At 35.5% G+C, this 19,593-nt stretch overlaps 1 protein-coding gene across 3 annotated transcripts in view; it reads right to left on the minus strand.

The window, feature by feature from the left end:
• Positions 1-1,538: 1,538 nt before the first annotated feature.
• Positions 1,539-19,593, minus strand: part of MINPP1 (multiple inositol-polyphosphate phosphatase 1) — a 21,271-nt gene continuing 3,216 nt past the window's right edge. Inside the window, exons 2-5 of one of the 3 annotated variants that reach the window (XM_006096636.3) lie at positions 18,574-18,771; positions 16,955-17,052; positions 11,613-11,746; positions 1,539-3,655 (exon numbers count right to left, since the gene is read on the minus strand). In XM_006096636.3, the coding sequence (XP_006096698.2) occupies positions 3,259-3,655; positions 11,613-11,746; positions 16,955-17,052; positions 18,574-18,771 (827 nt within the window). In that variant the 3' untranslated portion in view covers positions 1,539-3,258. Of the gene's footprint in view, positions 3,659-11,612; positions 11,747-15,212; positions 15,520-16,954; positions 17,053-18,573; positions 18,772-19,593 lie in introns of those variants that run through there. The other 2 variants (XM_023760474.1, XM_014462544.2) reach the window with 2 other exon arrangements.

Consider the following 19,593-nt stretch of genomic DNA (forward strand, 5'->3'; position numbering starts at 1 on the left):
GTGAAATTTTCTCAAAAAAACTATCAGACACACACACACCAATTAAAAATAGCTTAATAGATTAATGTGGAAGTGCTTAAAAGTGAATTGAGCTGCTTAAAATGCTTAAGAGAAAACGAATGATTAGGAGAGAATTAAGTGATCTGTGAAGTACAGAAGTTAGATATAGGCAAATTATATGACAATGCAAATATTTATTTTAGGATTACATTTGGCAGAAGACAGTCCAAATTCCAAAGATAATTAATGAACCACATGAAATGTCACCTTAGAGAAATAGAATCCAAAAATGTATACTTATATATTCTGGTTTGGTTGCTTTAACTTCTGGAAATTTAAGGGCCTCTGTCAGTTCTACAGTTTACAAAAGGAAAGCACTCACGTAAAGATATGAAAGTTGATTATGTCTGGAAAAAACAAGCTCTTTTTTCTTTACAAGTTGAGTTTTGCTTTCAGTATTAAAATTAAAGATCAAGATTATGGCATGTACAAAAATAGTATCCAGTGGATGATTATGTGTGTTGGAGAGCAGAAACTTCAAAATGATTAGAAAAACCAGTAAGTACAATACACTGCACTCATGAACTTGTAGATTAAACAGAAAAATGGCGAATGTCCATAGGCTAAAATGTCATGCCGGACAGGATTCAATTTGGCTTAACTGAAGTAATTTGGTCACCTATTATTTTTGATATATCCTATCCTGGGTAAGACCTTTAGTTTTCATCATGATATTCTTGTTTCAGGCATTTCCAAAATGAGAATAATAGCACCAGAATACTATCTCTATCTCTATCTCTGTATTAGCACAAATGGACCACATTTACCCATCATCCTGAAATGACTGGGTAAATGTCAAACTTAGCAATGACTACAAAGATGACAACATCGTTCTATTTAACAATGAAATTAAACAACTGCTATAACTTCCACATGTAAGTTGTAAGAATTGTGTTCATTCAACGTTAGATGCCCACAGACTGGATCTAGTGTTTGTACATAAAAAGTACTCAACAGGTATTAATGAATTGATGGTACTAATCTGTGACAAATGATCGGGATTAATAAGTCTTGAAAAACAAATACAGCAGATTCAAGAATACTATGCACAGTATGTCCTTTTGTAGAATATTTTAAAACTTCCACAATAATACTACAAGCTTCCAGAGTCAAGCATGTAATGGAATGGTGATTACTGAATTTTATGCTGGCAGTGAGTGAGGGCAATAGCATCAGGGAAGCATTTAAGTCCTCAATTGTTCTTATTTGGATCCAAGTCAAATATTATAATGCTAATTTTCATCAAAGAGGACAATGGGCATAAATGTTCATTACCTTATTCTCTTCTTATCTACCTATTTACATAGTTTTTAAAAAAGCAAGCACCAGACATTTTTGCAGGAACAATCAGCAGTATATTAATGGATCAACAGGATTTACCAGCTAATTATCTATTTTAAGAACATTATTAATTTGAAGATCAATGATCTATGCATCTTTTTTTATAATTGCAATATATAGTTGTGATGCTCCTTAGATTTTTTAATAAAATGGATTTCCATTTATTTGAGAATATTTCAATTACAAGAAAATTGCCTTGCATTGCCTGATTTAGTCAAAGCTGCTTAAATTCCCAAACTTTTACCATCAATGACTGATTGTTTATCAACACAAAGAGTAGAAAAGACCAAGAATTTTGTCTTTTGTTTGTTTAATTCTCACCCAAGGATATTTTTTCCACTGATTTTTTTAGAGAGTGTAAGGGAGGGGAGAGACAGAGAGAGACATTTGTCTCACATAGATTGATTGACTCCCGCACACTCCGACGGGGTGGGGGATGGAGCCAGCAACTGAGGTATGTGCTCTTGATGGGAATCAAAACCACAACCCTTCAGTCTGCTGGCCAACGCTCTAACCACTGAGTGAAGCCAGCCAGGGCAAGAATTCTGCTTATTATTATAGCAAAAACTTTCATGGTATTTGACAGAATTCAGAACTCTTTTTAAAAAATGGGTTCATATCTGTGAAACTAAGCCAGCCAGGATAGTCTTTATTTTTTAAAAAAGAGCCTGGCCAGTATGGCTCAGTAATTGAGCACTGACTCATGAGGTCAGGGTTCGATGCCTGGTCACGGCACATGCCCAGGTTTTGGGCTCAATCTCCAGCAGGGGGCATGCAGGAGGCAGCCAATTGATGATTCTCTCTCATCATTGATGTTTCTCTCTCTCTCTCCCTTCCTCCCTGAAATTAATAATAAACAAAAGGAATAAAAAAAATTAAGCAACCAAAACATATTTCAAAAGATGTAATAGCAAAATATAGGCTGTCCCCCAAAAATGTATACACAGACTTTAACAGCTGATTCTACTACATTTTAAAAATGAAATGTCTTTTAATAAACATTGCTTTTATAATTATTTAAAGTGTGTATACATTTTTTGGGACACCGTGTATAAAAACTGAAGCAAAGTGACAGAATGCTAAAAACTGCTAAGCAATGGACTGAAGGAACTTTGATTCGATCCATCTGACATTGCTAATGGTCCTCTTTGTCATTCTATTGTTATATATATAAAACAGGTATGACAGTGAAAGACTGGCTTTGCAGGACTTAGTAGAAGTCTAAAAGGAATTATTGAAAAAGTCTTCAAATACTTTATAAATACTATTAACAAAAACATTTATTTTATTTTTTGTCTTTCTTCAGTGAAAGTGTCCTTTTACATCAGACTGCTTAATATTGTTTCAAATTCTCAGAGATCTTAACTTTCTTCCAAAATGATATTCCCAGTGTATCACAATATTTCTGATTAAGAAAGATAATACTAGAACTGTGCTACTTGAGGAAAAAAAAGAGAGAATTGCAGCACAACTGGTAAAGTTCATAGACAAGGTTCATCAAGTTATGGATCATCCAACTGACATACTTTGTTACTCCAGCATTTTCAAGCTTTATTTGGAAAACATATTCTCAGTGTGAGATTTCTTATATAAAAAGGAAGAATTTAACTTCTGTAAACATTTGCAGTGCCAACTATTTCTTTGAATAGATATTTTCCCCTTAAGAGAGCTGCTCCAGTGAAGAATTGTTGCTTACACGTTCATGTCCAGACTAAAAAAGAAACTCATTGTTTTTCTATGAAGACAGAAATACCCAAGTAATGTGAAAGCTTTCTGTAACCAGGGACTGCCCACCTACTCCACGCATGTAATCACGCCCTATAGATTCCTGATGAATTAAAAATGTTCTCCAGTTATTCATAGCTCATCAGATGTGTTGTTCACCTTTGGTAATTGACATTCTTCACTGGTATGACAACTCTGAAGGATGTCCTTGTAATGGTTCTTCAGATCATCATACAAAGAAGCAGTTTCTTGCGAGTTAGCCAATGGTAACACCTTTTCATTCAATAACAACTGCACTCGGAATTCTTCTTTAGCAGTCTTAGCATTTTTACAATGGTAAAGCACAAATATCAGGTTTGAGGCATAAGGTACAATGTGACCACTTCGGAACTTCCGATGCATTTGTTCCTTGTAATTGTAAGCTGTGAGGGGCTCCTTGTCTTTGAAGTAGCCCATGAGAGAGAGCAGTGGAAGAAGAGTCTCTGCATGACCAAACTGAAGGATGACTGGAGAGGAAATTGGCTGAGACCTTAAATGAGAAATTGAGAAAAAATATGTCTATGTATCCGTGTCGTAGAAAATAATATCTACACTTAGAAGCACAAAACATTCTCATCAACAAGTGTTTGTAAGCCTCTCTTCTTAACTGGTATACATTAAGTAGGGCATCTAAAGCCTTATATTTATTTCCAAGAAGCATCCCCTTAGGTCTGAAGTTACAAAGCAGTAACATTCTGACCATAGCTATATTCAATTTCACCTGCATAAATATTTTTCAATTTTGCATTATTTGTCAGTATTTCAAAATTGGGAGATTTCAGATTCTTAAAAATCCAGATTTTTTTGGCTCCTCTTGAAAAACTGAAAGACCTGGCAACACAAATATTCCCACAAGGCAATAATCAGTATAATAGGAATGAGGATTACCTTCCAGAGTGGACATAAACCTGTTACATGGGACATACGTCACTCCACGCTGTCTAACATAGGATATTTCATTACTTCCCAGATCTCTTTATACATTTGAGCATATGCAAGTCAAAGCTAATACCACTTCCATAATGTAAATATAATGCAATTTAATAGTGATACAAGTTAAAGAAAAACAAATACTGGTTTACAGTTTAAGTCCTCCAGCCATGAGACAGTAACTCCAAAGCTAGGAACCATTCTAAAAATCAATGTTTTTTAAAATTTCATTCTTCTTGATTTTTGCATTTCAAGAAAAAATTCAGAGCTCACTGAATGTCTAGTTTGGGTTTTAAGGGTAAGAAGCAGAATTTAGCACACTTTTAAATAAATTACTAGATCTAAAAGAATGTTAAGTATTTTTTGCATTAACTCAAAAGTATTTCTATTAAATAACAGCTTAGACCACTGATGGCGAACCTTTTGAGCTCGGCGTGTCAGCATTTTGAAAAACCCTAACTTAACTCTGGTGCCGTGTCACATATAGAAATTTTTTGATATTTGCAACCATAGTAAAACAAAGACTTATATTTTTGATATTTATTTTATATATTTAAATGCCATATAACAAAGAAAAATCAACCAAAAAAATGAGTTCGCGTGTCACCTCTGACACGCGTGTCATAGGTTCGCCATCACTGGCTTAGACTATGTCACTTGTCTCAAACATAACTGCTTTTCTTCACTATTCTACTTTACAAGCTGAAATTCAACTTAGTAATCCTTAGTGGTTCAAGTGTTGAAACTAGAATACATATGACAAAGCAATCTTCTTCAAGGCTCCTTAAGAAAGTAGGAGTAAAACATCTAACTCATAATTATGACAAAGGAGCAATAACAATACAGGCGCAATGGAGCAAACACAGTCTTTTCAACAAATGGTGTTGGAATACTAGACATCCACATGCAAAAAACAATGAATTTGGATACAGACCTGAGACTCTTCACAAAAATTAACTAAAAAATGATCATAGACCTAAATGTAAAACTCAATACAATAAAACTCCTAGAAAATAACAAAGGAGAAAACTTATATAACCTTGGATATGGTAATGACTTATATATATATAACACCAAAGGCATGATCCATGAAAGTTAACTGATAAGTTAATCTTTATTAAAATTAAAAAACTCTCCTCTGCTAAAGTCAATGTCAAGAGAATGAGAAGACAAGTCACAAACTGTGAGAAAATATTTGCACAAGACACCTATGACAAAGGACTGTTATCTGAAATATACAAAGAACTCTTAAGACTCAACAATAAGAAACAACCCAATTAAAAAATGGGGCAAAAACCCGGCTTGTGTGGCTCAGTGGTTGAACACGGATGGACCAAAGAACCAAGAGGTCCTTGGTTCGATTCCCAGTCAGGGCACATGCCTGGGATTGCAGGCTCGATCCCCAGTGGGGGGCATGCAGGAGGCAGCTGATTGATGTTTCTATTTATCCCTCTCCCTTCCTCTCTCTCTCATATTAATAAAAATATATATTTTTTAAATGGGCAAAAGACCTGGAAAGCTCACCAAAGAAGATATACAGATGGCAAGTAAGTAAATGAAAAGGTGCTCCACATCATGTCAGTAAGGAATTACAAATTAAAACAAGATACCACTACATATGAAAATCCAGAAAGTTGACACCACCAAGTACTGACAACAGGATTTCATTCAGTCACTGCTGGTATGAATGCAAAATGATATAGCTGCCCAGCTGGTGTTGCTCAGTGGATAGAGCATCAGCCTGCGGATAGAAGGGTCCCAGGTTCGATTCTGGTCAAGGGCACATGCCTGGGTTGTGGGCTCTATCCCCAGTAGGGGGTATGCAGGTGGTAGCCAATCAATGATTCTCTCTCATTATTGATGTTTCTATCTCCTTCTCCCTCTCCCTTCCTCTCTGAAATCAATAAATATATAAAAATAAAATAAAAGGGGCTTAATGGTATCTTATAAAAAAATGATATAGCCATTGTGGAAATCAGTTTGGTGGTTTCTGACAAAAGTAAACATACTCTTGCCACATGATCCTTATATTCCTTGGTATATTTGCAAGTGAATTAAAAACATATCTATACAAAAACCTACACATGGACATTTATAGAAGCTTTTTTCATAACTGTCAAAACTTAGAAGCAACCAAGGTGTTATTTAGTAGGTGAATGGTCCTTATATTCCTTGCCACATGATCCTTATATTCCTTGGTATATGTGCAAGTGAATTAAAAACATATCTATACAAAAACCTACACATGGACATTTATAGAAGCTTTTTTCATAACTGTCAAAACTTAGAAGCAACCAAGGTGTTATTTAGTAGGTGAATGGGTAAATAAATGGTGGTATTCCAGATAATGAAATATTATTCAGTGCTAAAAAGAAATGAACTATCAAGCCATGAAAAGACATGGAGGAAACTTAAGTGCATATTACTAAGTGAAAAAAGCCAATCTGAAAAGGCTACATAGCATATGATTCCAACTATATGACATTCTGAAAAAGGCAAAACTATGAAAACAGTAAAAAGATCATGGTTACCAGGGGTTGGGGTGAGAGAAGGATGAATAGGCAAAGAACAGAGGATTTTTAGGGCAATAAAAACTACTGTATAATACTACAATGGTGGATACCTGTCATTATGCATTTGTCCAAACCCAGAGAATGTACAACACCAACAGTGAACTCTAATGCAAACTATTGACTTTGGTGATAACGATGTTTTGTTGGAGGGTTATTAATTATAATGTACCACTGTGATATAGAATGCCAATAGTAAGGGGTAGGCAAAGGAGTGTACAGGAACTCTCTGTACTTTCTGCTCAATTTTGCTATAAACCTAAAACTGATCTAAAGAAGAGTTTATTAAAAACAAAACAAACAACAAAAAACCTACTGACATGGGGATATATGTGACTCAAAAGTGGGTATTTTTATTCCAAAGAGTTAACATAATCCGTCTTAAACAGCTGCTCATGCTTATACGTGTTTACCCTTTCAGATGACTTACATTTCAAGGTTTCTTTACAAAGTAGCATTAAATGGAAAAACATTTCTATTCTAAATTATATCCAAACATCAAAAATCTCCATTTTTACTTATATATCTTCAATTAGTGGGGGTTAAAGAGTTATGGAATTTGTGTGTGGCCACAAATACAGTAGGGCTTTTTTATTGGTTTTTATAACTCTAAAGTTGTCAAAGCAAATACAGGAGAGTCTTTATTTATGATCCAATTTTCATCAGAGGCCATTAAAGGTATATGCCAAGTTTCTGTAAAATAAATCCGTAATTTCTGTGAAGTGAGTTGGTTCCACTTCAGGAACACACTATTTTTGCTCTGCCTCACAATAGAGAGTAAATCTTGGAAGTGTCACACATCTGCTAGGCACTAATTTACTCTAGTTAGTGTAAGTCCAATTACTATTTGAAAGAACCTCATCTCCAGCTTGTCCTTGAATTCTATACCCAAGTCCCAAGGAAGGACAACCTAGAAAATGTAAAGTATCAATACAAATATAAGAAAACAAGTGATTAATCTATATGAATGTATATATAGAAATACACTGCTGGAATCAATGTTTTAGGGTTGAGAAGTGGTCAAATCCTCTCATTTTAGAAATAAGGAAAAGTCAAGTGAATTGCCTAATGTTATCTAGCAAGATAAAAATGCAGTTCTCCAAATTGCAGCCCTCTTTTACTATTATAAGTTGGTAAGAAGATTTTATTAAATCTTCAATTAAAAATGAAATTTAATTTGAAGTCTAAAATTCTGTTGTTAAATAAAGGTTGACTACAATGTGTATGTTCAAAATAGGTAACACTGCAAAAAAGCACTTCAAGTCATTCAAAAAGTTCAACCAGAAAAACAACCAATAGTTGCATGTTTTTCCCCTAAATATAGTACTCAGCTTAGATCTTTCTAAGCTCTTAATTCAAGTTTCACACTCAACTAATATTACACAAGGGGTGTTTTTAAACATGATCCACATAATCCCCATACTTATGTAAGTGCACAAATAAGTAACATGAACTGCCAGAGATATGAGGAGCTTTGGGAAGAAAATTAACAGGAAAATTTTTTATCTTCTTATACATCTGATTGAAATATCAGCTCCAATGAGGCATCTGGAGAAGCATCTGTTTGACAGCTTAACACAAATGTAGAACTAAAATGGCTCAAACATAAAGATTTTTTTTCTCAAGCAAAGATATAAAAATAAATTCTGCTTCCATTCAAGATGGAATAACAGGAACCGATTTACCTTTCTGCCTTGAACTACTATAAAATCAGACAAAATATACAAAAGAGCATTTTTCAGGCATTCAACAATACAGTAAGAGTGAAGGAAGGCAAATCAGGTGAACCCCAACAACTGTCCCAGATTACTGCCTGGAGTTTCAAGGCTGCAGCACAGAGAAGGGGAGCCCCCCAAAATATGAAAAGATGCTCAATATCATTAATTTTTAGGGAAATGTAAACTAAAACCAAATGAGATACTATTAAACACCCATTATGATGGCTAAAATTATAAAGATCTACTATACCAAGTATTGGCTAGGATGAAGAATAACAGGAACTCTCATACATTGGTGGGAAGAGATTGGCAGTTTCTTAAAAAGTTAAACATACACTCAGCTATTCCAGCTCTCTAGATATTATCCAAGAGAAATGATATGCATATGTCCATATAAAGACCACAAAGGTCCACAGCAGCTTTATCTGTAATAGCCTCAGACTGGAAACAACCCAAACGTCCATCATAAGGAGAGTGGAGAAACAAATTGTGGTGTACCATGGAGGGAATATTACTCAGCCTTAAAAAGGAATTAACTACTCATAGCCACAACAACATGGATAAATCTCATAACATTGAGCTGAGTGAAAGAAGCCAAACCAAAAAAATGTACATATTATATGATTCCAGTATACAAAATTCTAAAAAACCACACAAATTGATTTATAGTGTCAGAAAGCAGATCAGTGGTTGCCCAGTTTGTAATAGGGGTGGGGGTTGGGGGGTGGAAAGTAGATTACAAAGACTCACAAAGAAATCTTTGCATGTGATGGATATTTCATTATCATAATTTTGGTGACAATTTCATGGGTATAAACATATATATAAAAACTCATCAAATTGAACACTTTAAGTATGTGCTGTTTATATCAACTATACCTCAATAGAGCTATTTTTAAAAAAATCAAAAATATTAAGGGCTCATATGCTGAGGTTAGTGACAGAAGTTTTCAGTAACCAAGCTCAAAGATTCCTCCCTCCATCAAGCCTTTACCAAACCCCACAGTTCAAATTTATTCTCCTTCAGCACTTTTTTTAGTGCTTTTACAAATATCCTCCAAACCAGACATGAGTTCTCTGAGACAGTAATTTAAATGTATTCACCTTCTGCCTGCGTAAGCTGTGTTAGAGTGGAATGGGAGCAACACTGAAATTTAGGAAAGCACGTAGGAGGCAGGTGCTAAAATCTAGGAGAAGATATTAGCTAGCATAAACTGAGGTGGTAGTGATACCTATGTAATTAGGTAGGTATTACTAATAGGAAAGGAGCAAAGGGAAGGCCAGACATTAAAAGCATGGCCACTGGGCAGCTTGCAGATCACTGGGGATAAAGGAGTCCAACAAAGGGGAGACAGATGCATGTACAGTGAAGCTGCGGTGACTAGGGAAGGTACTTGCCTGTCAGTCAAGCCTGGGGAACCATGGATTGGCTACAATGGGTGTAGCCAATGCAAGCCTGTGAAAATTTAGGAAGACATAATCCCTAAACAAAGGAATCCTCTCTTACTGCTCTTGGCTCATGGAGCTCTCTTGTACCGATTCTTTACATTTCCCCTGTATGACCCACAGCCATGCGGACTCCACACACAATGGACTAATGGATTGAAGTTGGGAACACAAGCTAAGCTAGCCTGATGCTGGACTGGAGAGTGCAAATATGGAACAAAAATTCTAGACACTGGCTCTGATTATAGCCCTACTAAAGGCAAAATGGGACTTCTTCCTTGGTGGTACTGAGGGAAATGAAACCTTGGAAACTAAGGGGCTTGAAATAAAACTTTCCACAGAAATAAAACTTCCTACAATCTCACCCTCCCCCGTGAGTCTCAGAAAATTCATTTTCTTGGGATATCGCAAGAAGCCCTCTCCCACTAGCAACAGATGGAGATGTGGACCCCCTACTTCCACCAATAGCAGTAGCAGTGAGGGGTGAAGAAAAGTGGAAGAGATTGATATAAAACTGGAAGTCGAAAGAAAAAAAAATCACGATATTAAGAGATGTAGAGGATGAGGGAGACAGGGTAAAAATGATGCATGGGTTTGTGGCTTGGCTGCCTGGGAGGATGATGGTGTCATTGACTAAAACAGGGAGTACTAAAGAAAAAGGATTGTGGATAGTCTTTCAATATCTACTGAGCATTCCAACTGCATTCCACACTTGTTCATAGGCACTGAGGAGAGAGCGGTGAAATAAACAAAGTTCCAGGTATCACAGACCTATAGTCCACTGAGAATCAAAAAGTATCTTTCCAGAAGCAACTGGCCATTTGAATCTGCATTCAGAGTACATTGCTTTTTACCTCATTTAGCTAGTCTCTTTCAATAACTAGCACTAAAACTGAGGTGGCACCTCCTGGTACACTGAGTTAAAATTCCCTGGAACACCAACTTCAGAAAGTTAGCAAAAAGACCAGCAAGAATAGGTTCTGAGGACTTAGAATCTGCATGCATTTCTAAGAACTTTAAAAGACAAAGCTCTCCCATTATAATGGGCTAATTAACCAAATGGCTATTTTACACATTTATTTCAATGCTGCCATCTTATGTTAAAATATGGAACTACACAACCTTAAAAAGCCATACCCATACCCAGTGAAATCTGAAAATACCAGAGATTTGAGAGTCAATGAAAAGTTAGAAAAAGGATAATGAAAGTTATTCAGTGAAAATAAGAAATATTTATAGCAATTAATTTTGATGTCTGAGAGTATCACTCACAAAAAAAGATCTCACGAGGCAAGCAATTACATTCCAGATATAAACTTTGCGGGCACATCCCCAGTGGGAGATGTGCAGGAGGCAGCTGATCGATGTTTCTCTCCCATCGATGTTTCTAACTCTCTATCTCTCTCCCTTCCTCTCTGTAAAAAATCAATAAAATATATTTAAAAAAAAAAAAAAGAAAATAAGAAATATTTATAGCAATTAATTTTGATGTCTGAGAGTATCACTCACAAAAAAAGATTTCACGAGGCAAGCAATTACATTCCAGATATAAACTTTACTTTGAAAAAGCAGGATAGAAATATGTACTCCGAAAGGCCTCGGGTTTGATTCCCTGTCAGGGCCTATGCCTGGTTTTACAGGTTTGGTGCCTGGTGGGGGTATATGCAAGAGGCAACCAATCAATGCTTCTCTCTCACATTTATGTTTCTCTCTCTCTCTCTCAAACCAATAAACATGTCCTCAGGTGAAGATTAAAAAATAAAATTATTTTTTAAGTTTTTACCTTTTTTTCTGTTCAACTGCTTTGTCCAAGTGCTGAAAGATATCCTGAAACAGGATGCAGCTGGATCGACTATTAATAGTATACCCATATCCTCTTTTCCAATATTGTTTCAGATCATTTAAATATTCTAATACCTAAAAATAAAAATTTCAAAATCATTTTTTAAATCATTACATTTTTATTCATGTAACAGATTCCCTAATTTACACTTACCATTTCAAGTACTTACTAATTGGACCCAAAGATTTATGCCACACATAGATATATGTTGACATATGAATTTAAATTGTGGGAATGTAGAGGACAGCATGCAAAAGCAAGTTAGACCTCACAGCCAAAAGTCCAGCATCCAAAACAGTTCAGAACAGTGGGTTATTACAGACATGTGTTCATATCTCCTTTCTTCTAAAATTATATTAAGATGATAGCAAAGATATATACAGAAAAATAAAAGATATACATGGAATATTATACAGTACAGAAAGATGCCAAGATTAGATCAGGAATTTTTAAGAATTTTAGAAAGGTAGAAATCAGACATAAAATGAGTTACTTTGATTAATGTATTAGTTTGGCAAAAATAAAAGGAATAGAAGTAGGCCAAAAATATGGAGAACTGGTACTGCTAAAAGTAATGTATATTGTAGTAGATATTCAAAGGGCAAATTGGCAAAATCCATAAAAACATTTATCTCTAAGACCCATTTAATTCCATTTCTAATAAAATAATATTCACAGAGGAACACAAGAGAGAACATACAAGAATGTCTTACAGCAGCACTGCTTACAGGAATCAAAAAAATATTCATGAAAATACCTAAATATCATTAATAGATAGAGAGTTAACTAAACTATAGTATTCACATACTATGGAATACTATGCAGTAATTAAAAATTCTACACTGTTGCCCTGGCCAGTGTGACCCAGTTGGTTGGGCATCATACCATACACCAAAAGGTTGCTGCTTCAATTTCGGGTCAGGGAATTGACCCTGGCTCAATTCCTGGTAGGGGACAAGCAGGAGGCAGCCAATTGATGTTTCTCTCTCTCCCACTGGCCTTTCCTCTCTCTCAAAAAAAAAAAAAAAATTCTATATTTTAGATCTACAAGTACTGACATGGAAGCTCTCCAAGATATACTGCTGAATGAGAAGAGCAAATTAAGAACAAAAATAGTAAAATGACCATTTGTTACTAAAACACATGCAGAATGCAGACACTAGACTGTTTACATTTCTAAGAATGATACAGAAATAGAAAAGGGTAGAAAGATAGACATCAATTAACAACAGTAATTAATCTCTGTGGAATGGTCTTGAATTGGAGTTGGTGATTAAGGTAGCCTTTCTTTACCTGAAAGTTAAGCTTTGTACTTAAGTATTATTTGATCAGATAAAAACCAAAACTAGAGAATTAAAACCTGTAACCCAATAGAGGTCCATGAGAGCCTATGTAGTAGTTATGAGCCATTCTTCCCAAAAGAACCCCTAAGCAGGTATGTCAAACTTGCGGGCCAGTGGTTCTCAACCTTCTGGCCCTTTAAATATAGTTCCTCATGTTGTGACCCAACCATAAAATTATTTTTGTTGCTACTTCATAACTGTAATGTTGCTACTGTTATGAATCGTAATATAAATATCTGACATGCAGGATGGTCTTAGGCGACCCCTGTGAAAAGGTTGTTCGACCAACAAAGGGGTCTCGACCCACAGGTTGAGAACTGCTGCTTGCGGGCGATGGGCTGAATGCCTCATTTAATGCTGTGAGTTTGACATGCTTGCGAGAGAAACTAAGTACAAGACATAAGTTTAAGAACAAGAGCAGACTAGTGCCATATAACCAAAACAAAACTAAACATTTATTAAAGAGGCAACTAAATCAGAAAGTTAGCAAAAAGTCCAAAGTAAACGTTTTTAAAAAGTAAAAAAAAGAAATTAAAATAAATACAAAGTTCTATCAAATCTATTCAGGAAATAAAACAAAAATGGTATCAGAAATGAAACAGCAGTTATAACTGGAATTTTTTAAAAAATCCTATTTGCACTACTAAAACTTTACATCAAAAAGACTTGAGCTTGGCAGGCGTGGTTCAATGGTTGAGCGTTGACCTATGAACCAGGTCAAGGTTCGATTTCTGGTCAGGGCACATGCCCGGCTGCAGGCTCGATCCCCAGTGTGAGGTGTGCAGGAGGCAGCTGATCAATGATTCTCTCTCATCATTGATGTTTCTATCTCTCCCTCCCTCTCCCTTCCTCTCTGAAATCAATAAAAACGGTTATATATACCTATATATAGCTACAAATATGGGGCTTTATTAAGACAAGTGTGAAAACTTGAATACTGTATACTAGATAATATGTACTATATATATAATTATAGTTTATTACGGTTATGTAGGAGAATCTTCTTGTTGAGATGCATGGCCAAGTATTTAAGGGTGAAGTTTCTTGAGGTTTGCAAAAGAAAAAGATTACATATATGTGGTAGACAGAATAAATGACCCCCAAAGATGTCTATATCCTAATCCCTAGAACCTCTGAATGTTATTTTACATAATAAAAGAGAATTTGTGATTAAGTTAAGGATCTTAAGATGGGAAAATTATCCTAAACTATCTAGGTGGACCCAATATAATCACACAAATCCTTTTAAGTAGACAGGAAGGACAGTCAGAGTAGAAAACATAACCATGGAAGCAGAGGTCAGAATGATACAAGGAGTACAGGTGGCCTCTAGAGACTGGAAAAGGGGTGAGGAACCCTTTTTTGCCAAGGGCCTTTGAATATTTATAACATCATTCACAGGCCATACAAAATTATCAACTTAAAAATTAGCCTGCTATATTTGGTCAAACATTTAATTAACTCACCCCTAATATCTTGGCAGGGCCGGATGTCCCCCACTCCCACCCTAAAGCCTCCAGAAAAACACAGCCTTCCTGAAACCTTGATTTTAGCCCTATAAAATTCACTTTGGAATTCTGACTTACAGAAGATAATAAACTTGTGTTGTTTTAAACCACTAAGTCTAGGTAACTAATATATGTCGAAAAAAGCAAATGTAGCAAAAGAAAGGTTAACAACTGGTGAATATAGGTGAAGGACATGAACATTCATGGTATTATTCTTACAGTTTTTGTTAGTTGGAAATTTTTCAAAATACGGGAGAGGCATTCATATGCAATAGAGATAAAAGGGTAATCTTAAAAAGTAAAAGAGAAAGGCCAGTACAGAATCTTAGTTATAGCGGTGTTCCTGAGTCACCTGATAGTTCCATCCTATATAATAGAAGCATAATATGCAAATCGACCAAAGGGCAGAACGAATGGTCACTATGATGCACACTGACCACCAGGAGGCAGACACTAAACACAGGAGCTGCTCCCTGGTAGTCAGTGTGCTCCCAAAGGGGGAGCACTGCTCAGCCAGACAGCTGGCTAGCCCAGCGACAGTGATGGGAGCCTCTCCTGTCTCCGCTGCAGGCGGGCAGTAAGGAGCGAGGGGTCCCAGACTGCGAGAAGGTGCACTGGGCCTCTAGTCTCTTAATAGATAAGGAAATTGAGGCACAGAAAGATTAAGTGTTACTTTGACCAACATCTTAACTTCCAGGGTTTTTGTAATCTATCAAACTATCTCCCAGAAGAGAAAGAGAAGATGCACAAAAGGAGAGTACAATGTTTAATTGGGAAGGGATTCAAATAGGGAAAGGGAAAGAAATACAAGTAGGTGACACAAAGATGAAGCAGAGGCTGGCTATGATCTGAGATGTACATCTTTATTGCAGGGAGTAGCTTGCACTTAATCCAGAAACTGTCAGTCCTCAGAAGGGACCACATGGAGAGCCATTCAGAACAGGAAATGGGCAGACAGCAGGGGGCCAGATGGGCACATGCCAAATACTCCAACAACTGCAGTAAATTGGGCAAATACGTTATTCTTTTGTTAAAATTCCCTTTTTGCCAACACCTTCAGTCATTTACACAATATTGAAAATTACTTTAATTCTGCTCATTGGCTTTCTTCCCTAGAGCAGTATGTGTAGGGAGAAAAGGGAAATGTACTTTTTTGACACATATATAAATGGTGACCATAAATCTCAGTTTATATCTACACCAGCACACTTATTAATGGTGCTCATTTCACTTTAAAAGTATCCCAATTTAAAAGACAAATTTCATGATCATCCTAAGCAAAGGGCATAACAAAAGAGGGAACACAAGTAAGTTTCTGAAGTGATGAGTTGTGGACTATTAGAGGAGATAAGAAACACACTGTGTACCTGGGACAAAGAAAAAGATCATGACTCTCAGGATCACAGAGAGAAAATGTAACACACCGATTACTTTTGGTGCTCAGCATCCTAAAGTAATCATCTACTGAGGGCCCTTTCCCCTTCTTCCAGCTCAGCCACTGAGCCCTAGTTCCACACTGACACCATACCACATAAAGCCTGCTTGCTGGTCTTGTCTTCGAGGAACAAAATAAAGCACTCCTTTACCTTCAAAGATACATTAGTTCTCACCTTAAAAGCCTGCTTCTATCTGGCAAATAGTATACTACTTTTCAAAGTTTGAGGTTAAAATTTGAAGTTAATTTATTTTCATATGGAATACTGAAGGTTTCATATGTATGCAAGGGATGAAGATGATTAAGGTTTCAAAAGTCCATATTCCTTAATGATCCATACATACAAACATCCTATCTCACTATCTCATCCCCAGAATTCTATCCAATGCTGCAATTCTCCATACTTAAAAAAAAAAAAAAAGTAATGCTCTCCTACCTCACCTCTCTGGCTTCTAACATCCCAAAACTGGCCAGAATTTACCTCCCTTAAAGTCACCAGAGGCCTCTCTACAAAGAAGGCATATGACTGAGGAGGAAAAAATATGAAGTAGGCAGAAAGAAACTGTAGATGAATTACTGCCATCACCAGGTGGAACAGAACTCAATTTATCATCCAAACTGTCATAAAAGAAACAGACATTTGGAAAACCATTCATCCTCTCTGAGCCTTGGCTTCCTATAAAAAGGAGAATTTAAATTATATTAACTCTATAATCCTCTCCAGCAATAAAATCTGATATTGGGTTAAATTCATTTTTAATTAGGTGGACCTAGAAATCAAATCACAATGGAAGAATGTTTTCCAGAGTTTTATGAACCCAAACTAGTTGTAAGTAGGTAGGCCCTATCTGAACAAGCAATCTCTCTTTTGGTAAGAAAAATTATGAGTTAGTCAAAGATAGTTAATGTTCCCTACTCTGCTTATTTTTTGAGAAGATACTTCAAGCAACAATAAATCATGCAAAAAAGCAAAGAAACTGCAAAATTAACACTTACCATTGCATCATCTGTATCAAAAACATCACACCAAGGCGATTTAACACCTTTAATTGCCAGGTCAAATGAACAGGTGAAAAAAGCTACCTGAATCAAATCTGAGGGGGAAAAGGTAAAATTTGTAGGTTACTACTTTGCAATTTTTCAAAGGCTAAATATCTATAGAATGCCATGTGCAGCACAACTGAAGAAACTGGATAAAGTTAGTTGTCAGTTTCTTCCTGGCTATCAAAGATTAAGGCTAACTCTGTATAATCCAAAGGGGAGGAACTGGAACTGTCAGGAGAAACCATGAGGATATCTAAATTTCAGACCCATTAAACTAAAAAGAATTTGGACTACAATAGCTCCAGCCCCAGGAGTCAGGCTCGATCCCCAGTAGGGGGCGTGCAGGAGGCAAACATAGATGTGTCTCTCCCTCTCCCCTCCTCGCTCACTAAAAATCAATTTTAAAAATCTAAAAAAAAACCCCACAAAACAAAGCAAACGAACACCAAAAAAACTGGCAAGGAATGATTTAAATGCTCAATTCATGACAATGGTTACTTGTGGAGAGAAAAGGAGATGAATGAGATCCTTCAGCAGGACCAAAAGACCTCAATATCCTTAAAGTAACTAACTGAAGCATAATATTAAAATTTGATAAAAATAAGTTGTGGGTATAACAACATTCATTATATTAGCCATTATTATTACATATATGCTTGAATTATTTCCTAATAAAATAAATAATTTTTAAAACTGGCAGGTGACCAACCAATTTGGGGAAAGAGGAAAAATTCAAGTTTAAAATGCTAGCCTAGTCTAGGCATTTTCACTTGTTTGATCCTTTAAACGTTAAGCATTCAGTCTCCATGATTCACAGATTCCAGTCTGCATTTTTTCTCCAACATCTCCTACTTCTAGTCTTTTGGAAATTTATTCACAATATAATGAAATCCACAATCTTTGTATGCATATTTGTCAACACCTGCCCTATGCATTATAAATTCCTAAAAAAAAATATTTTTTTTTCTTAACTTCCCATTTCTAAGTGACCGTATGTCCTGGTTTTCCACCTGCTTTCCTGGCATAATTATTAATAATGTCACTTTCACCCTCCAAGTGTCCTAGGTTGCATGATAAACTACAGTCAGCTCATCTCCACTGCAATACCTTATGACAGACATGACTGTCCATTTCTCAGCATCTCTAAGTTTAAAGCCTAAAGAAAAACAAAAAAATCACATTACTGTGCCTTTCACTTTCTAAAACTTACCCGTTTCAAGACATGAACATGTACTTCTGAATTGCTTCAAAAGCACTTTATGAGGAGATAACACAGAAAAAATAATTTTTGTTTTATATATAATGCTGAAAGTTGAAACTTTATATTACCTCTGCCCTCAAAAAAATTCCAGAATATAGTAAAAATCCTGTACATTAGCTTACATAAAACTCAAAGAATTTCCATCTAAAAGTAGTTAAGCATGACCGAAAACATATTATTTTCTTACTGTAAAATCAATTGTGGGTCTTTTAAAAGGAATAACTTTATTCTTCCATATTTTTTCCATTTTCAGAGTTCAAAAACCATTTAACAACTTCAGAATTCAAATGAAAGATAATAGGCACATTACCTGCATTTAAATTGTTGACTGGCACTTGCAAAGTAGCTGCAACTTTTTTTAAAATGTTCTGCATTTCTGGTCCAGTTTTGAAGGCTTCTACATGATAAAGAGCTGTATCATTCCTTTCCACTTCAGTTAAAAACCTTTCACAATGATCAAAGAACCTCATTAGTTTATCATTAATTCTTGGAGGTCCACATTCCATGTCTGAAAAGACACAAGCGACAATTTCAAATTATTGAATGTTTTGTTTTGTGTGAAAAGGAACACTATTTACTCATGTTTGAAATAAGCACACATTATTCAAGAAAGACATAGGGCAAAACTACTCCTATTTGTAATAGTAATTCATGAGTATATGCTAAAAAGACTAAAGAAACAGAGTATCAAAGGTAAAACGTGTTATAACAATACTACACAATAAAGATAATTGAAATGAATGTTTTCTTAAAGCAAAAGTAATTAGCCATAAAAGTCATAAAACGTACAAAAATGTATTATGTAAGTACTGTTTCTGTTAGGCACAGAAAACTTGAAAAACTAAAAATTAGCAAAATTTCTAATTATAAGGTTAGAGATCATTCAACAGATAGAATCTATTTTTCTACTCTAAACCAAAGTCTAAACAGAACATTTCATTTTCTAAATTAACTTTTCTCAACCCTGTTTACTTCACAAAAGACTATACTTGGGACAAAAACTACTAACAATGGCACAAAATACATCTATACTTTTATTTTTCATTGTGCTGGGAGCTTCTGATTTGGTTTGTTTTCTAACTGAAGCTCCCAAAAACTTCCCATTTAAAATTTAACAAGTTATATTATTTCCCCAACTTGGGAACAAGCATGTATTGGAAAAGCATTCATAATCATGCTTCAACCATTGGGGCGAATTTTAATGGAAAAGAACACCAAGTATACTATTTCTGTATATAAAATGAGAAATTAAATCTAGTTACACTGTTTTGCTTTAGATATGTGTGGAAAAACAAATATATATATATATATGTGTGTGTGTGTGTGTGTG

This window comes from Myotis lucifugus, unplaced genomic scaffold (assembly GCF_000147115.1).
Source record: "Myotis lucifugus unplaced genomic scaffold, Myoluc2.0 scaffold_184, whole genome shotgun sequence".
Taxonomy (NCBI): Eukaryota; Metazoa; Chordata; class Mammalia; order Chiroptera; family Vespertilionidae; genus Myotis; species Myotis lucifugus.